General features: G+C 40.8%; 1 protein-coding gene across 2 annotated transcripts; it reads left to right on the forward strand.

Annotated features, from left to right (window-relative positions):
• The first annotated feature begins 1,622 nt into the window (after nucleotides 1-1,622).
• On the forward strand, nucleotides 1,623-6,434 carry LOC135236423 (uncharacterized). 2 transcript variants are annotated; one of them, XM_064302747.1, is made up of 9 exons: nucleotides 1,644-1,848; nucleotides 3,035-3,397; nucleotides 4,157-4,273; nucleotides 4,769-4,816; nucleotides 5,188-5,241; nucleotides 5,421-5,477; nucleotides 5,684-5,740; nucleotides 5,838-5,903; nucleotides 6,286-6,434. In XM_064302747.1, the coding sequence occupies exons 1-9, from the start codon at nucleotides 1,779-1,781 to the stop codon at nucleotides 6,342-6,344; spliced, it is 891 nt and encodes a 296-aa protein (XP_064158817.1). In that variant the 5' UTR covers nucleotides 1,644-1,778; the 3' UTR covers nucleotides 6,345-6,434. The 2 variants fall into 2 exon arrangements, with proteins under 2 accessions (XP_064158818.1, XP_064158817.1); XM_064302748.1 differs by lacking the exon at nucleotides 4,157-4,273 and having other exon boundaries at nucleotides 1,623-1,848.
• Nucleotides 6,435-20,812: the final 14,378 nt, after the last annotated feature.

Consider the following 20,812-nt stretch of genomic DNA (forward strand, 5'->3'; position numbering starts at 1 on the left):
TGTCAACTCTCACTGTCTTTCCACAGTGTATCAAGATTGCATAGTGTAGTGTATCAATGTATTCGACCCAAATCTGGATTTATTTCCTAACAAAAAGTGTGCGTGAGTAAATTTCTCTCCTTATGAAGGTTGGGAGACAAGTTACCCAGTGACACCAGGTGAGGGCACTGTGGCTGTCCCTCAACTGTCCTGAGCAATTTGCCCCATTTCCATCATGTGATTTTATTACTTGCCATCTGAAACCTCCAGGACGTTGGGATAATTTTAGGTGTCACCTGTTAACTGTCGCAAAACCAGATGCCAAGGTCTTACGGGCCACTCTGTCCCGACAATATCAGACTCTGCACCTGGCGAATTGCTTTACGACAGTCAGAGAGGAAATTCCACTCTATGCCTGTTCCCGTGGGCCTTACAGTAAAATATGCCCAAACGGCTGCAGAAGAATATTTCAATTCCAGGTGATTAAATCGATAAAAATCAATAAATACAAAAGTAACCATATATAGTCATTGTTGGTAACTCATTGTATATAAGTGGAATAAACCCCTCCGGGCTGTCCCGGTTATTAGAAAATAATGTAGGCTACTTTGGTGGTAGTACGGGGTTACCGAAGATTGTTTACCACCAAACCCAGTTAAATTGATCTTTTAATCACACCCTTTGTGCTACATCCTCTACCCCCAGTCAAATTGTCTCCCTTTGATATGCAGTACCATTGTGTGATATCCTCTACCCCCTACTTCAGTCCAACTCCCCCACACCTTGTTTCCTCCCCCCCAATGTCTGATTACCTCCCCCCCCCTTCCCTGTGATGTGTAAGATAACCATTTGGCCCTTTGTTTTCTTGAAGGAACAGGGTATAAGTATTCACTGTCTCCGTCATTTGTTGGTTCTTTGTTTATCTGTACTTGGGCAACAGACCCACTAGTTCCTTTGCTACATTAAACTACCTGTTTTGAAACGAAGACGTGCCTGCATTTATTTTTCTACTTACAAAAGTACGGAGGAATAAATTGAACTCTTAAAAATTCCACAAGCCTGGTGTCATCTTCAACTTTCATGCCCCCCCCCCCCCCCTTAGCATAGCCTGGTGTCATCTTCGACCTTCATGCCCCCGCCAGAGCATAGCCTGGTATCATCTTATCGTCTTTGACCCCCCCCCCCCCCGGTTTTCTTGCAGGGCTTTTGATGTCAAAGCCCAGCAGCTCAACAGGAAGCCACTGCGGTTGTTGGAGAAAAATGCACAATGCATCCACCTGAGCTCTGCTGTCCTGCCCCACTTATTCACATGGTTTTTGTTTCATGTACTTAACAATAGTGTCTTCTGTTAATGGGGTTGTGCAGCTGTGTGCATTCATGGTATCTGAGCCAAGTTTCAGTTAACCGTCTGTATGTACCCATATTTATAAGAAAAATCGCCACAGAAGGTATTAAGAAAACTAGTATGACAGAATACAAATTTTAACAAGTGACTCTTAAAGAAGAACTAAGAGCATGCAATGTATTTAGTGAAGGGTCTAGAATGTACCTGTGTACATTGTACCTGTATATATAATTTTATTCAAGTAAGCTTTGGCTGATTCTCAGCACTTGCCATATATAAAATGCGCAGCATAGGTGGAAAAAGTTTTGCGCTCTCAGGAAATGACCAGCCGTTTGCATTTCCTGTGCATTGCTGGGCGGAGCCTGAGTCTTGGCAGCGGTATTGATGGTCTCTGGGGGACATTCTCTGCTTCATTAATGTGCTGGTAACACATCTGTGTGGGGTGCTGTCAGACATGTGGCTAGATAACACAGAATATTGGACTTTGTGGATCATATTGTATTGTGGCCTAGCATCTTCACATGGTAAGTGCTCTTCCAAACCGTTTGGTCAGAAATGGTAGCTTCCTCGGTGTGGAGAGAACAGTTGAAAGCATTTTTAGCGCCAGGGAAAACATCTGAACATTGGTGCTTCTGAACTGTGGCATGAGATCATACAAAGCTTTGGAGGTATTCTTTTTGTTTGCAGTATTTTTGTGTTGTTTGTTAAATAATGTGTAGGTGGCCGTGGGTCAGCTGAATCAGATTGTTTTCCTGTGAACTGTAGCCAGTATTTTCCCTGCTAAAGGCACGAGTCTAGTACATGATGTTACAGAGCATTATCCACTTAATGCACATCCAGCGCAAAACCTTCTTGCGCATTTTGGGATGTTGTTGTAAGATTATGTATGGTTTTAGTGAAAAAAAATATTATTGCAATATTTTTATATTTCCTTTTTTTAACACCCTGAATCCACAACTGTCCAGCTTTGTTGTTAATAGGTCCTGGGCTATTTTTCTTTCCTCAGAAAACCTTTTTAAAGACATGTTTGCAACCCAACGTATTCACCAGAGTAGTAATTCACAAATCTTCACAACCAAAAAAAGATCTATAAAATGTTATGAAAGTGCCAACAGGACGGCCCCCGCCTACTTACAGGATGTGATTCAATTCTACACGCCAGCTCGACCACTCCGCTCTACTGCAGCAGGGCGACTTGCACCCCCTGCCATCCGGGTGAATGGTTCTCGCTCGTCCCAACCACAGAGCTTCTCCACCCTAGCTCCCCAGTGGTGGACCAAAGTCCCTATTCCTCTACGTACCACACCCTCATTGCCCATCTTCCGCTGTGGTCTGAAGACTCCTCTCTTCAGACTATACCTGGACTGACTAACTATCACCACTATGCAGGGCACTCCCAATCTGGGATCATTTTTATCACTTAATGCTACACGTGTACCTACTGTGCTACTTTCATGTTACCTCCATCCAGCACTTATTGTACTTTGCATCATTGTCTTGATGTAGCTTGTCATGCCTCCTGGTTTGACTTTGGTATGCACTTATTGTACGTCGCTTTGGATAAAAGCGTCTGGCAAATAAATGTAATGCTGTTTGACTTGCTGGGACTATGGCGATAACAAGCAGGAGGTAATGTGCAATTGGAAACAAACCGGGGATATAGATAGCTGGCCTCTTTTAGAAACTCGTTTTCATTTTTGGGTCTTTTAGGTGTGAGGAGTGGGTGTGACGGCTGTGTGAGGGAGGAGGCCCGCCGCGCTCGGCCCAACGCTCCGGTGCTCCTGCCCTGCGCCATTCCGCCCAACGCTACCGGGTCAGCCGCGGGGGGCGACCGCGCCAAAGTGCTGTGGACTCAGTTTCCCAGAAGCACTCTGCTGGAGATCACGCAGACAGGCCGCGTCAATTTCAGTGATCCCAGAGGAGGCAGGGTGAAAGTGTTCCCCAATTTGTGCCGCGAGGGCAACTTCTCCATCTTTATTGAGCATCTCCAACCGTCAGACGTGGGCAAGTACTGCTGTGAGCTACGCAACTACTCGATCTGCAGTGTGGTGGAGTTCAGCACTAATAATGCAGGTATCTTCACTGGACATCAAATTACACATGATGTAATGATTGGCAGTGTTTTTAGTTTTCCTTTTGAGAGGCAGAGTAGACCTCTTTACTTCCTTTAGAAACGAGCATGAAAACGAACACGTAGTGAACATGCTGTCAGGGAGGTGTTGTGTCTCCACTGTTGAAGAAAGTGTACCAGCCCACGAACACCAAAGCTTTATTTCTCGTCCCTATAGGAGTCAGGCTTCTAACAAGTTCCTTCAAGGCCTTAAGTCAGGGCTACCCAAACTTGTTCCTGGAGATCTACCTTCCTGTAGGTTTTCATTTCAACCATAATTTAGCACACCTGATTCTAATAATTATCAGCTCAACGAGATCTCTAGCTGTTGAATGAGGTGTGCTTTGTTAGGGTTGAAATGAAAACCAGGAACAGGGTTGGGCTGCCCTGGTTTACCTACAGGATGGTAAATCTCCAGGAACAGGGTTGGGCAGCCCTGGTTTAATGTTTGGTAATTAGGGATGGTTCAGAAGTGGAAATATGGAATACATTTGCACTTCTTAGCAAAATATATATGCTGAAATGTTTGACACTCTCCCTTTCTCGCATCCACACACACACACACACACACACACACACACTCACACACACACTCACACACACACACACTCACACACACACACACACACACACACACACACGCACACTCACAAGGATAGTGAGTCCATTAGCATATTGGAGCTGTTTGTGTGAAACTAATGCTGCTTTTCCTGCTGATCTAGATGAACAGAATGAGGGGGTGCACTTCATGGAGAAGAAGGGGTTTGTAATTGGTGGTGGAGCAGGAGGAGTCTTCTTTGTTCTTCTCATCCTCTGTTGCTGCTGTGTTAAGTTTCGAAGTGAGCACCTGCATGAACACCTTTAAACACCTGTGCCCTAGGACTTTATATGCATTTATCAGGATCAGTGCTGCAGGTGAAAATGTAGTCTTTACAAATGTTTTAATTCCACAACAGTTTACAGCTTATTATTATCATCAAGTAATTTGGAAAGCACTCAGTTGAAACTACTGAAAAATTAAGGTTAAATAATTGTTTAAAGAAATGTAAAATTATGAAAACACTATTACAAATAAGTATATGTGTGGTGCAGATGCAGAAGGTTTACACTGCACTTACAAATATGCTTTTCCAAAGAATAATACACATTCTAATGTTATATTACAGAACCACATTGTTCAAAGTACTATTAAAAATATAACACATATATAATTACTGTGTTTGAGTTAGTTGTATACTGTAGTAGGAATAGCAGCTGTCTCATCTGTGAGGTGTGTTATTTCTGAGTACATGAATCATTGATTAAACTGAGTCTCTGTATTGTTGTGATTTCAGATCGAGATGATTCTGTCCCTGATGCCACCAGAAGCAGCTCTCATAAAGGTGGGGTCTTGTGTGTTGCAAAAACTGAAAAGTAAATTCTGTATTTTTAGATGTCAATAATTTAATATATTACATAACTACATAGAACTTGACCATTCTGTCTGAATATTGATCCTATCCACATTACCATCAATTAATAGTACCGTTTACGTTTTTAGTTGGGGGGGGGGGGGTTCATACAATGACTAAAATGCAACAGTAATTCTTTATGGAATTAGTACATATTATTTCATATTGAGTGAAGCATGGGCATTATGGGAACATTCCATAAAGAAGCTCTTGCTCTGTTTATGGCTTTGTCTTGTGTCTCTGTGTGTTTGTTGCTCATTTCCATCCCCATGGCCAAGCTGATGCATTTCATCTCAATGCAGGCAGCGATGCTGGGGATGTTGGGGATGCTGAGGATGCTGGGGAGATTGTTTATGGTATGTTCAGGCAGCCAAAACACAAAGGGCTTCACAGCCCCTTGCATGTTGCAATGTAACACAGTTGCCTTCTAGTGTAAAACAATAATTTACTCATATGGAACTTCAGTGCGGAAATTCGTCTGTTCTTCATCCTCCCGTCTCTGTGTTTGTTCTTCGCTATCCATCACATTCTTCAGAAAATGATGCCCATGATCCAAACAGTATACCACATGAGGAATCTAAACATCAGCAAGGTAAGACACATGAAATGTAACAGCAGTTGTCCTGCAGTAATAATTTCAGTATTAATCAATATAATGTTCTCTATTTTATAATGCAATATAATGTTCTCTAATTTTTCTGAAATGTCGTCATTGTGTGATGACAAAGAGGAACTGAGTTTTATTTTAAACATGAGCAGCATGAGATAATTTGTGGTGCGCTGTAACACTTCTTTCAGAAATCAGCAGCAGCAGCAGCACAGGACAGCAGCCGCGAGCTGGGAGACCTTTTTATGGTAAGACAGGCAACCAAAGAATAATAAAAATCCTTTGAACTTGCTTGCACTTAGCAGGTTGTGTTAATGTTTTCAGTTTTGATGTTGTTTCTTCCAGCCAATCAGAAGGAGATCGACAAACAGTTAGAAAAAAGGAAGAAGGTGCATAAGCAAAATTTTGAGAGTAAGTTCCCATCCAATTGCAAACCTCCCGCATGGTTTCAGTAAACAAAACATCAGTTAGAAGAGCATTATGGTAAAGTTTCAATAGCCAATAGATTCCCAATGCAGCATTATTGAGCTAAATGTTTGAAGATGATTAGTGCTAGGCTTGAGTTAAAGGGGTTAGAACTGTGGAAGTACAGCTTGCTGCTGGAAGTGGTCTGACAGACCTCCTATGTGTCTAATACATAAATTGTTGACCAAAAACCTGAGTAAAGGTTTCATAAGACTTTAACACTGCAACTGTTCCTAAATGTATGTGTCTAATATGCTAGAATATGTATTTTCAGATTATATTTGCGTCAGTTTTTTGCCTTTGATTGTGTTTGCATTTTTTGAAACAGGATTTCAGTATGAAAACCCAATCTATGCTAACAGCGTTGAGCATCTGGACCAGGTTTAGAAGATACTTGGGAATTGTATCATTGAAGAAGTCAAAATCTGTTAAAGGGGCAGTTCACCGGAAAATAAAATAATGCTATATTTCCACTTACTCGGAGTGCTGTCTATCCATTCGGATGGTTTCACTGAGAATTGACAAGTTTTCTAGATGTCCATTGCAGCTCACCCTGACACGGTGGACCTCAACAGGGTCAATGTTTGTGGTGCTCAAAGCACCAAAAATTTACATGAAAAGAACTCAACAGCAATGTCTCTTCCCAAATATAACGACATGCTTACTCACAAACATCCAGACCTTGTTATAAATAAAATTGAATTGAAGTATATGTATATATTAAAAAAACTAGTTTCTACCAAATATGCGAACTGAGTATGTCAACGCATATACGTATATATATACAGTGAGCACCATAATTCATTGGACAGTGATACTTTTTTTTTGTTTTTTTTGGTTATGTACTCTAGCACTTTGTGTTTGAAAGGATACAATGAGGTTGAAGTGCAGACTGTCAACTTTAATTTGAGGGTATTTTCATACATATCTGATGAACCGTTAAGAAATTATAGAACCTTTTGTACATAGTCCCCCCATTTTTGGGAATCAAAAAATATTGGACAGTTTAACATAATGTAGAATAAAGTAATCATTTTTAATATTTGGTCGCATATCCTTTGCATGCAATGACTGCTTGAAGTCTGCGACGCATAGACATCACCAGATGCTGGGTATCTTCCTTGGTGATGCTCTGCCAGGCCTGTACTGCAGCCATCTTCAGTTCCTGCTTGTTTTGGGGCCTTCGGTCTCCTCATCAGCATGTAAACTGCATGTTCAGTTAGATTTAGATCTGGTGATTGACTTGGCCAGGCATGGATTTTTCACTTTTTGGCCGTCAAAAACCCCTTTGTTGCTCTAGCAGTATTTTTCGGGTCATTGTCTTGTTGCATGATGAAGTGCCGTCCGATGAGTTTGGAGGCAATTCATCATGCATATTCTGTGATCTTTTATTATACTTACTGTGTCATAAATGTTTTTGTAATCTCGGCTACATTGAAAATGAGGGCCTGGCCCTCAGCTGTACCTCCGAGAATTAAATAAAGGTTATGATGATGATGAGGCATTTGGTTTTATCTGAGCAGATAAAATATTTCTGTAGACTTCAGAATTCATTGTTCTACTTCTGTCTGCAGTCACATCATCGATGAAGACAAGTGAGCCCGTTCCACTGGCAGCCATACAGGCCCAAGCCATAACACCCCCTCCACCATGTTTCACGGATGAGGTGGTATGCTTTGGATCATGGGCATTTACTTTTTTTCTCACTTTCCTCTTTCCATCACTCTGGTACATCTTTGTCTCATCTGTCCACAGCAGTTTGTTCCAGAACTCGTAGGGCTCTTTTAGGTGCTTTTTTAGCAAACTGTAATCTCGCCTTTCTGTTCTTCAGGCTTATCAGTGGTTTGCATCTTGTAGGGTACCCTCTGTAGTCCTGCTAGTGTAGTATTCTATGTATGGTAAACTTGACACATCTACACCTACATCCAGGAGAGTGTTTTTGATCTGTTGGGCTGTTGTCAGGGGGGTTTTCTTCACCATAGAGAGTATTCTCCGGTCATCCAATGTTGACTTGGTCATGCCCAGGGTTTTTGCAATGTTCCTGATTGGTTGATTTTCATTTCTGAACCTTATGACGGCCAGCTTAATTTGCATCCACACTGCTGTCTTCCTCATGTTGTCACACCCCAACAACAATCTCCAAATTGCCAAAAATCTCCAAAAAGTCTAGAATCAAGACTAGACATCAACAGCTCACTTCTCCATTCACTAACGACACAAATGAATACACCTGCCTAACGAAACACTACAAATACTTGTAGTACCTTAAAATGGGGGGACCATGTAAGGTGCTGTCATTTCTAAGCGGTTCATCTGATATGGATGAAAATACCCTCAAATTAAAGCTGCCAGTCTGCACTTCAACCTCATTGTCATTGTATCCTTTCAAACTCAAAGTGCTAGAGTACAGAACCAAAATAACAAAAAAATGTGTCACTGTCCAATGAATTATGGTGCTCACTGTATATATATATATATATACACACACACACAGTGCCTTTGTATTCAGTATTGTACTGAATACTTTGTAAAAGTATTCAGACCCCTTAACTTTTTTTTACAATCTACACACAATACCCCATAATGACATAGCGAAACAAAATTTATTAAAAATAATAATTTCTTAGTTACCCAATCACCCAATTAACCTAACTTAATCGATAATTAGATTCCGCTGATTGAATGCAGCCAGGCCTGTTGAATCTAAACCTCACTCCTATTGAACCTTACCATCAGACTGAAGTAGTCACCACAAAGATTCTTCAAGCAAACTAGGCTACAATCAAAGGAAATTCTAGAAGAGATGAGGAAAAAAAGTTGTTGAAATATCAGTCTGGAAAGGGTTACAAGGCCAATTCTAAGGCCCTGTGACTCTGGCAAACCACAGTGAGAGCCATTATATTCAAATGGAGAACAGTGGTAAAAATACAGTGGCAAAATGTCTCCAAGGGCGCAGCAACAACTCATCCAGGAAGTCACAAAAGATCCCAGAAGAACATGTAAAGCACTGTAAGCCTCTCTAGCCTCATGTACAGCCAGTGTGACTCCACAATAAGAAAGAGACTGGGCAAAAATGAGGTTCATTGGAGAGTAGCAAGGCAGAAAGAGAAACATCAATGCCTGTCTCACATTTGCAAAAAAGCACCTGGATGATCCCAAAGCCATTTAGGATTATGTTCTATGGACAGATGAGTCAAAAGTGGTACCTTTTTGGATGACCATTATGTCTGGGGTAAAGAAAATTCAGAATTTCTCGGTAAGAGTATCATGCCAACAGTCAAACATGGTGGTATTTGTATGATGTGCTGCCTCAGGACCTATAAATGAAACAAAATTAAAGTTTTGCAGGGGCCTAGTCAAAGTCTTGACTTGATCCCAATAGAGATTCTGTGGGAGGACCTGAAACCAGCAGTTCATACTCAAAAACCTACTTGGTCTGAATTAAAGAAGTTCTGCATAGAAGAATGGGATAAAATTCCTTACATTACACTGCTATACAATAATCTGCCGACATTCCACTTTCAATTAATACCGCTAGTTTTGCGATAGAAGAATGCCTAACGTTATTACACTTAAAATAACACTGGATCATGTGCCCCCCTCTACCGTTCTATGCCCCCCCCCCCCCCCCCCAGCGGCTGTGGCCCTAAACAACCGCATGGAGTGTTTATGCCTGGGGCCGGCCCTGCCACTGGCACGCTAGAGAATGGTCCTCTTCACTGATGAATCACGGTTTCAGCTGTACATGGCAGATGGCAGGCAGCGTGTATGGCGTCGGGTGGGTGAGCGGTTTGCTGATGTCAACATTGTGAACAGAGTGGCCCATGGTGGTGGTGGGGTGTTGGTATGGGCAGGCATATCCTATGGGCAGAGAACTCAAGTGCATTTTATCCATGGCAATTTGAATGCACAGAGATATCGAGATGAGATCCTGAGGCCCATTGCTGTGCCATTCATCCACCGACATCACTTCATGTTTCAGCATGACAATGCACGGCCCCATGTTGCAAGGATCTGTACACAATTCCTTGAAGCTGAAAATGTCCCAGTTCTTCCGTGGCCTGTATACTCACCAGACATGTCTCCCATTGAGCATGTTTGGGATGCTCTGGACCGGTGCATACAACAGCGTGTTCTAGTTCCCACCAATATCCAACAACTTTGTACAGCTATTGAAGAGGAGTTGGACAATATTCCACAGGCTACAATCAACAATTTGATCAATTCAATACAAAGGAGATATGTTGTGTTGCATGAGGCAAATGGTGGTCACACAAGATACTGATTGGTATTCTGTTCATTTCATGGTATCTTATTTTTTGGGGGAATCTGTGGCTAACAAATGCATATCTGTATCCCCAATCACATGAAATCAATAGGTAAGTGCTTAATGAATCTATCTCAGTTGACTGATTTACGTTTATTACATTTGAACTCAATAAAATCTTCGAAATTGATGTGTTACATTTATATTTCTGTTCAGTGTATATACACAAAGTGCAGTCCATAAGACAGTGACACAATTTTTGTTTTGGCTCTGTACTTCACCACACTGGATTTAAAAAAAAATGTATATGAAGATAAAGTGCAGACTGTAATTTGAGGGTATTTACATTAATACTGGGTAATCCATGTTGGAATTGCAACCTTTTTTATATGTAGTCCCCCAATTTTTGGGGACCAAAAGCAATTAGACAGTTCACTTCTCAGCTGTTTCTTGGCAAACTGTATGCAACTAATGTTGCATCATGAGTTCATGCTCAAGAAAGCTAACAAAAAGTGGATTCTAGGGGTGGCATTTAGAGTCTGTTGCTGCTCTCTCAACATTGGGAACAAATAAGTGTCAATGCTAGTAAAGCAGCATAACACGTTTTGCAGTCCTTCTCCCCACTAACCACACAGTCCTCAGTTCTCGGACGCACACGGGTTTTATTGCGCTGGTTTACATCCGTACGTACACAAACAAAACAAAACAAAACAACACACGATAAGGAAGGGGAATTTGCACACTGCATCAGTCCCACATGCGTCTCATTCCAGAGCCCCGGTCTCACTGCAGGCAGAACATATAAACAATTAGCAATTAATTGTAATCGCCCACACCTGTGGTTGCAGTGCCAGCTGCACCTGTGCGTAGTGAGGCAATCGGTGCGCACAGGTTAAATCTGCCATCCCCACCCACACAAAGGAGAGCCTCTCGGTCATGAGTGTTAACATCTACTCTTTGGCTGTAACATCTTGCCACCCTCGTAAATAAACATGGACTGTTTGAACATCATCTCCCTGTGTCTCTGTGCTGGAGGGCCCTTTGGAAAGCCACTTCGGTGGCCTGTGACAGGCTTGTTTGCAACACAGAGCTAAGCACTTTGATATAATTAATAATATATTATACAAAGATTCCTGTTTCTTAGCTCTTTATAAAGACATCAAACATGTCAGAGAGCTCCTGGAGCGTTGCAGACAAGCTCCTGGCCAGAGTCGGGAGGGATCCTGTGGTCATGGTTCACGTAGGAACCAATGACACAGGTAAGGGTAGGTTTGAGGGTCTGCAACTGGACATTACTGGTAGACAGTGAAACATTACCATCATGAGGAAGAAGTGTGTCAGCACACCTCCTTCCTTTTTACTTTACTCATACAGAAACTATGCACTGAGCTGGAAAAATACATTTTTATTTCCAGAGCACTGTTAAAGGAAACGTGGCATTTTATTCAAATACTCTGCATTATGTTATCATTAAGATATTGATTGTCTGATGAAATATACTGTATTAGAGTAACACAATCACAATATACTGAATAAATGTAATATCTATAGTAATACACATACTTTACCTAACTTAGGTTAAAGGTGTATATTGTGTATTGCTACAATCAGAATTCAGGGATCTGTTTGGGTTTGGGAAACTAACTGTGAAAACCCTAACTGTGAAAAGGGAGGTTTCATGACAAAAAGTGACAGAAAGACCTACATTGGTAAAATATTCTCTCAGAAGGACATCTGGAAAAGGTAAACACAATTCCAATTTGACCACTGACTTGGCAGTTCTGAGATTTATGACCTCTGGACATTTAAGGAGAAGGGACAAAGCAATCTGGGAAGCTCTGTATTCAGACTTCCTGCACATCCTCTTGGCTCTGTGTGTAGTCTTGGTCAGGTATGCATAATTTTGATACTCTCTATTTTGGGTTAATATGCTACATTCTGTAACTGTATTTGACTGTTTTAAGAGATTTACCTACCTGACTAATAAATTGTTAGCCCTTGATTGGTGTGGTTTCTGGGAATTGTTTAACTTGTCTTTTAAATCCCTTCTGTTGAGCCTCCACGACGCTAGGGAATTGCATCTGTTCGACTTATCTGATCAGTAAGTTTTGAGTCAATGACGCCTCGCCACTTGGCGGTGTCCAACGTAATCGTCATACCCAACAGAGTTTAAGATATTCGCCCACCTCTGAGTCTCACCAGACATCTAGATTGTCCTATGTCGGACGCACGTCGGCCGGTGCGATGCGCGGTAGGCCGGCCTTTCTCGGTATAGATGTTGCAAAGAACAGAAATCCATTTCCAATCAAGGATAAATTTTAATTGGAGTCAGATAATTGAGAGTTAAACTAATCGTAATGCTCACAGACTGCCTCTGGGGAAAACTAGATAATATCCCAGGCCAGAGAAAAGCGGAGAATAGAGTGGCACTACTATTCTTGTAACCTGGTCTAAATTTAGCTGATCTCATTGATCCAAAGTGCAGCCTTGCCCCGTTTGTAAGAACGGTGAAATTTGAAAATGACACTAACAACTTTTTCCAGCAGCACCGAAGGGACACACGCAGATACCTTCGCTCCCAGCTATTTCCCTCATTGGTCTAGCTGCCCAAGATTTACACCTTAGAAATTGGAGAAATACCTGAGGACTGGAAGCAAGGTAATATAATACCAATATATAAGAAAGGGGCCCGTACTGATCCAGGAAACTACAGGCCTGTCAGTTTAGCTTGCATCACATGTAAAATACTGAAGAAAGTACATTAGTCAAATTTGCAGATAAAACTGGGAGGCCAAGCTAATATTTTGGAATCTACTAAAGTAATCCAAAAATATTGAAATGAAATCCAGAAGTGGGCGAAAACCAGGCAAATTAAATTTAATACAGCAAAATGTAGTTCTGCATGTGGGAAATAAAAACAGGATTACTTTATGGGAGGAACAAAATTGGAATGTGCTCAGTTTGAAAAAGACTTGGGAGTAAAGGTTGATCAAAGCCTTTCAGGTTCTAGGCATTGTGCTGTAGCAGTATAAAAGCACAACAGGATGCTGAGATATATAGCCAAAAGTATTGATCATAAATTCGGGGTTATCCAAGTTATACTTATCTTATACAATACATTTGTTAAACCACACTTTAGAGTATTGTGTGAAGTTCTGGGGACTGTACTACAAGAAATATATAGAGGCTCTGGAAAAAGTTCAAAGAAGAGGAACCAAATTGATTCCTGGTATGAAAGATAAAAGCTATGAGGAAAGATTTAAGATGCTTAACCTCTTCAAGCTTAGTAAAAGGAGACTCAGGGGTGATTTGATTGAGGATTTTAAATTCATAAACAGGATCAACAAAGTGAACTACAAGAGACTCTTCAGGTTGGGTTATGTTAGTAGAACAAGGGGGCATAAATGGAAATTAGCAAAAGGTAAATTCCATACAGACATTAGGAAGAATTTTTTCAAGCAGAGAGTAATCAATATCAAGAATAGTCTGTCAGGTCACGTAGTAGAGGTAGAATCTTGGGGTTTTTTTAAGACTAGGCTTGATACAGTGTATTACGACCTGGTCTAGGGTCAGATAAGTTATACTTTTTTATTGAACCCTGTGGGGTAATTTGACCTATCCTAGTTACTTAGGAGCAGTGGGCAGCCACAGTGCAGGACCCAGGGGCCAACTCCAGTTCTGAGGCCAGTGCCTTGGTCAAGGGCAACTGCAGGAGCACCCGGTGTACCCGGAGTAAACCCACGCGAACACGGGGAGATCATGCAAACTCCACGCAGAGAGGATCCGGTCGGACCCTGATTCGAACCCGGAACCTCCTTCTTGCGAGGTAACGGTGCTAACCACTATACCACCTTGCCTGCCTATACGGCCTGTTACGGCCTGGGTCAGACTGTAACAGGGTGAATGATAAGGGAAATGTGTAGGGAAACGTACAGCAAACCGATCAATAACTCCAGTCCCTGTCTGCCTATCCAAATCTAACTGAATGCTGGCTACTCTTCAAAGGGTACTGGGCATGAGGGGGCTTTGACGCTGAACTTCAGACAGTTAGCTGATAATCGGAAACTAAAATCCCTTATAGCGTACCCCCTATGGAGCATTAGATCTCCACCCAGAGTAGCTTCAAAAATAATAAAGGAAAAATGACAAAGCAAAATGACAAACTTATGTTTGAATTAAGGATTTTTAAGCTGGGAACACACTAACTGGACGACTATATGGCGAGCAGAGGGCAAAACGAGAGTCGAGGTCAAACCGGGCATTACATTAGAGAAACCGTAGGATGTCTCATTTCTCAATTGAAATTGATTTTCTAGAAGTTAATCACCAACTTTGGTCTCCTCTAGGGGGCAGCCTTAAAGCATTTTTTCATATCGTTGGTTTATTGTTTTGCAGCAAGTTGTCACAAGATGGCAGCAAACCTGTGTAATTTGTGTAATGCAATTGATTTTTGAAAGATAATGTTCAGATATTATTATATTTTCCAGTTGTAAGGACTTAATCTGAAATCTTAAAATTGCTTTCCTTGATGTACATTTTTCATTCTCATTGCAGTAAGTAACAGTGTAAGGAAGGCTTATGAACACAATGTCTCTCCATCCTCCAAACAGGCCATTTAAACATGGAGCCAATAGCTTATGTATTATGAGTATTTTTTGTTGGCCCTAAAAACCTGTTCACCCTTATTGAGTTTATGCTTAGTCAGATGGGTGGCATGTTGTCTAACACAATTTCCCAGAATATTTTTTTTTTGTAATAATGTTGTTTTTGTAATATCTGGCTGAATTTCCATTCATTAAAACAGCTCCACGGTTACCTGGCAAGTTTCTTTGGTAGCATTACAGTGCATTATTTACATTTAGAATGTGTTTGTCCAGAAGGTACTTGCTTTGCACACACAAGCAGAAGCACATGTATGCAGTTAAGTATTCTCTGAATTCCTGAACAAGTACCCATGAACTACATAATTTGTATACATTTGAATATGGATTTTTCACAATCTAAAAGGGAACAAAGAAGAGTACACATATGTTCAGTACAGTTGAGGCCAAAAGTTCACAACTCACATTTCATGCCACCATTTCTTACTTTTGTCAGAGGTCATTTTAAAACAATCGATTAGAGACAGATTTATTTCAGCTTTAATTCACTATATCAGAATTCCAGTGGGTCAAAAGTTTACATACACCAAGTTGACTCTCTTTAAACAGTCTGGAAGATTTCAGAAATTGATGTAATGACTTTTTAGAAGCTTCTGATTGGCCAATTGTCATAATTAGGAGTTAACTGGCACCTGTGGCTGTATTTAAGGTGCTACCTTCAGAGCCACTGCCTTTTTGCACTTGATATCATGAGAAAATCCAAGCAACACAGCCAAGACCTGAGAAAAAAAATAGTGGACCTCCACAAGTCCGATTCCTCCTTAGGAGCAATTTCCAAACAACTGAAAGGTACCACGAGCATCTGTACAAACAATTGTATGCAAATATAAAAATCTTGGGACCACACAGACACTGCATCGTTCAGGAAGGAGGCACAAATTAACTCCCAGGGCTGAACAAACTTTGGTATGAAAGGTTCAACTGAACCCCAGGACAACAACAAAGGAACTGGTGAAGGAGTTGGAGGCATCAGGTACCAAAGTATCTACATCCACCATTAAGAGAATCCTAGGGTCGCCATGGCCTGAAAGGCTGTCGCACAAGGAAGAAGCCCCTACTCCAAGACCGGCATAAAAAAGCCAGAATTAAGTTTGCAGGTGATCTCCAGGACGAAGACCTAGCCTTTTGGAGGAGTGTTCTCAGATGAAACAAAAATTTGTTTGGCCATAATGATCAGCGCTATGTATGGATGAAAAGGGGTGAGGCCTTTAACCCGAAGAACACCATCCCAACTGTGAAGCATGTGCATCGTGTTATGGGGGTGTTTTTCTGGAAAACGGACTGGTGCACTTCAGAAAATAGATGGCATCATGAGGAAGGAGGATTATCTAGAAATACTGAAGCAACACCTCAAGACATCAGCTAGAAAGTTAAAACTGGGTCGCAACTGGGTCTTCCAGCAGGAAAATGATCCTAAGCATACCTTTAAAGTTGTAACAAAATGGCTTAATGACAAGTATTGGAGTGGCCATCACAAAGTACTGATATAGTACATAAACGCTGAAATAAATCTGTCTCTTAGCTATTATTTTGAAATAACCTTTTATGGAAATAAAGTAGATACCCTAATTGACTTAACACAGTAAATGTATGGTAACATCAAATGTGTGGAGTTGTGAAAAATTGTGTTTGAATGTCCTTAGCCTTGGTGTATGTAAACTTTTGGCCTCAACTGTATCTCCCTTCCCTCAGGAAGTCTGTTCCTGGCGCTAAACTGGATGTTGTGTGAGTTAAGTGACAAATGTTGACAGCATCAAAACCACAGCATCCTCTTATCACAGCTGGCCTGGAGGGAGGATGGGTGGGGCTGCGAGAGTGAGCTGTATAACCCTGGATGAAGCAGCACACAGCTAGGTCACATGCACATGTGGGCAAGAATATCAGCATTTGTATTTATTTATTTATTATTTAAACAGGGTTTAAAACTAGAATTGCATGTGATGACAAAGTGGGTAAAAGGTGTAATAGCAGCTTGCTTCATATCTCATACCTTCAAAAAGAATCTGCGGTTCATTCTTGCTCTTAGGAAATAGCTTTTTTTAAAGATACAAAGCACCTCATCGACCTGCCTTTTAACTCACTCACTCACACACTCACTCACTCACTCACTCACCCACTCTCACACTCATCCACTCACTCACTCACTCACCCACTCACTCACTCACTCACTCACTCACTCACTCAATCGCACTTACTCATTCACACACTCACTCACTCAGTCATTCACAGCAGCCTGCAGATTATCCAGAAGGGGGAGCTATTTGCAGTCAAGTAGCTGAATGCTGCTTCGCTTAAATGTGTCGAAGTCTTTATCTATAAAACTATATGACGTTTAAACTTCACCAAAGTGTATTTGCAGTTATGGTCTCAGAACAGATCTGTTTAGACTGCAATCCTAGATGTGCAGTGCACTGTCATTCACTGAAGCAGTGAACGGGAGAACAACGTCACCGGGCCAAAGGGATGTTTAGTACTGACAGCTTTCTTTTAGTACTTTAGAGAAAGCAAACTCTTCTCTTTTTTTGTTGATTGTGCTTTTTACTGAGCCAGTTTACCTCATAGACAAGCAGTGTTGGGCTGAATGGCCTGTTCTTGTCTTACGTTATGTTATGTTATGTTATGTTCAATTTATTTATCTATGTTTCACTAAATCATATAATTATTGATTGTTTAAATTATACAAGCAGTTGTTGGCCATCAAGTGTTATTTTGATACTTTATCTATGCAAAGAACAAGGAAAAAATACATGATACCATAACGGAGCAGGACAAAGCGTCTTCTGCTTCATTTGTTTTTGTTCACCCATAAAATTGCTTCATTTATAAAGGAATTACAGGACATATACTTTATAAAGTCATTAAACAGTAAAGAACTTTACAGTCTCTGAGACACTGCATCGCTGTTAGAACAGATGTGGACACATTTATTTCATTGTGTTTTCTCTTAATCCTTCATTAAACAGGCCCTCATCTGAATAGTTCCTCACTTAATATATCAACGGACTTCTAGAGTAATAATATAGAAAGGTCCTGATAACAGTATTAATACGAAGTGCACAGTTTAAGAAATCATCTTAAATGTAGAGTAAGGCTTAATTCCAGAGTAAGGCTGTTATGTTCGGCTGACTATGGATAGTATACTACACTACAGTCACCCCCCTCCCCCCATTTTTTAAGGTGGTTATTTTATATGACTAAATGAGTATGAGACATTCAGTTACAGGTGACAATCTAAGGTATGGATGTTATAACTTAGGACATAAGGACAAAGCTGCCATGACAATATTTCCTTTGTGTAGTTCAGTGCAACACAATGTGTCCACAGTTCACATTTTTTCCCCATTTCCAATAAATGAAAAGTTAAATCATGGCAGACATTCAAAAATGTCTTCACGTTTCCCTTCAGGTTCATTTCGCCCAATAGTAGCGTCTTGCAATTCAATGCAGTCGGTCACTCAGACAGGTCATCACATGCTCAACAGAGAGCCGGGCTCGTCCATGATAAGGACTGGAAAACCCTGCATACAGAGACCCTTCTGCTGCGTGTGGGTGTGGCCAATAGTGCGTCACCTCGCCGAACTTGGGTGTGGCCAGGGCTCCATTCACAGCGCTGCACTGAAGCTCAGTGCTAGAGCTGGATATGCCACACTGGATTTCACACTCGTCCAAAACATGCATCAAGTTATGATTTTTATTATCCCTGAAATGTGGCTGAAATTTCACTGCAGTTTCACTCCAGCTGAAAAAAACAACTACAAGATAACCTCTGCCTTTTTGTTTTTGCACAAATACATTCCATCTGCATAAGATGCCCATGTAAACATCAATGCATTTAAGAAAACTGTATACACCATAAGGCCAGGCTCTTCATAAATGACATTCAATTGATCTTGCACACCATCCGGGACTACAGACTGCACATGAGGCCCATTCAACCAGTGAGTGGTCCTTATTTGGAATGGCATTTAAAAAAACCAGACAGGAGAAACTTTACAGTTTTTTTCAATTGCTAACACACTAAAATGACACATAAAGCACAATTGTTGAAACTGACACTCAGAGAGCAAAACCTCAGCTCAAGTCTCCAAACCTCTAAACACATTTTCTGCTTTGCACCCAATTTGCAATTCAACATGGCACTTTTTGCAACACATTGCACACAGTTCTCTACATAAGACACAGGAATCTGACATAAAGTCACCTTTTTGCCATTTCAAAACACAGCCATTCAAAATGCCACACCCATGGACCAACTGGCCAATACACGTGTCACCTGGCCAAACACTTCATTGCTTAATTGTTGACTCATCAATCAGGATGTTAGCACTATAAAAAGACCACAGGTGAGTACCTTTTTACAACAACAATGAAAGCCAACATAGCAGGGAGAGGAAGAGGTAGAGGGAGGGTGAGAGTAAGAGGGGAAGGAAGAGTGAGAGGTAGGGGTAGAGCTGGAAGGGGAGGGGAAGGACGAGGACAAAGGAAGAAAACAACTTTCTGATGAAATCCGGGCAACGTTAGTTGACCATGTTACAGTTTTTTTACGATTGCTTACACACTAAAATTTAAAATAACACACAGTGAAACCTGACACTCAAGGACCAAAACCTCAGCCCAGATTTGCACAACTATAAGCACATTCTCAGCCTCACACTTTTTGCAAAACACTACACACAGTGGTTTGCAAAACACTAAACACACTTCTCTACATTAGACACAGAAATCTAACATGATGTCACTTCTTTGCCATTTCAAGCCACTGCTTTTCAAAATACCACATCTATGAACCAATTGATCAAACACTTAGGTGCTTACAGTTTTTCTCAAATGTTTACACTAAAACTGGAACTACGCACACGATGGTGAAAACTTGAAGCTCATATGTCAACAACAAAGACTATTTCCACAAAACTCTAAGCACAATTCCTTTGTTTTCACTCAAATAGCATTTCTAAATCACATTTTTGCACAACTCTACACACAAAATCTCATTTAGCACAATTTTGATAACCAAGCCTTGTTTGTTCACATGGAAAACACTGGCCTTCAAATGCCAAACTTTAAGTACCAATTGGTCTCACTCATGCCACACCTGCTCAAACTCAATTGGCTAAACTTTTCAATTATCTGTCAGAGCATAAAAGAGACCTCAGGTGACTTCTATTGTGTTGGAAAACAATGGAGCAACACGCAGCACAGCAAGGTAGAGGTAGAGGAGGAGGAAGAGGAGGTGTACGTGTACAAGGTGGACGAGGAAGAGGGAGATAGACAGATTTCAAATGAAATACGTGCAACTTTGTTTGATCACGTATTTTTTTGTTTTTTTTACAGCAGGCCTACAAACTACGATTTTTATTTTTGCAGTCTGCTGAACAAAGATTTATTTTACAGTAACAAATAAAGATTTGCTTTGTTACCTTTTTGAATTTGTTCATTGATTTCATATATGACAACAGATCATTACATCCATTGTCCAGACAAGCATGTTCTCGTTTTGAGAAGACACTAATGTTATCTATTTTGGCAAAACTCATAATTCACTGATAAGGAAAAAGGAAAAACACGTCTAACAATGTTCAGTATGACTCATGATGGAACCTGGGTTGTGAGTGCAGCCCAACTGGACCTCATTGGCAGGACAATGCAGTAAAATGTGCATTGTATCATACACAATAACAACAACACTCAAAGTGATAACAGTTTACACACTTTGCTGTACTGTACTGAATTAGAATTAGGTTTACCTAGCAAATGCACTATGATGATATATTTACTGTATTGTATCATGGCAACAGTCTTTATATTTACTATAAAATTGCAGCCTATTTTGGGACCCCTTGAAAAGAAAACTAAAACTTCAAAAAAGGATTAAAAATAAGCAATTTTTACACAATTTTATACGCTTGAATATGTAACATGACCTCATG

The sequence above is a fragment of the Anguilla rostrata genome, chromosome 12 (assembly GCF_018555375.3).
Source record: "Anguilla rostrata isolate EN2019 chromosome 12, ASM1855537v3, whole genome shotgun sequence".
In the NCBI taxonomy this organism is placed as follows: domain Eukaryota; kingdom Metazoa; phylum Chordata; class Actinopteri; order Anguilliformes; family Anguillidae; genus Anguilla; species Anguilla rostrata.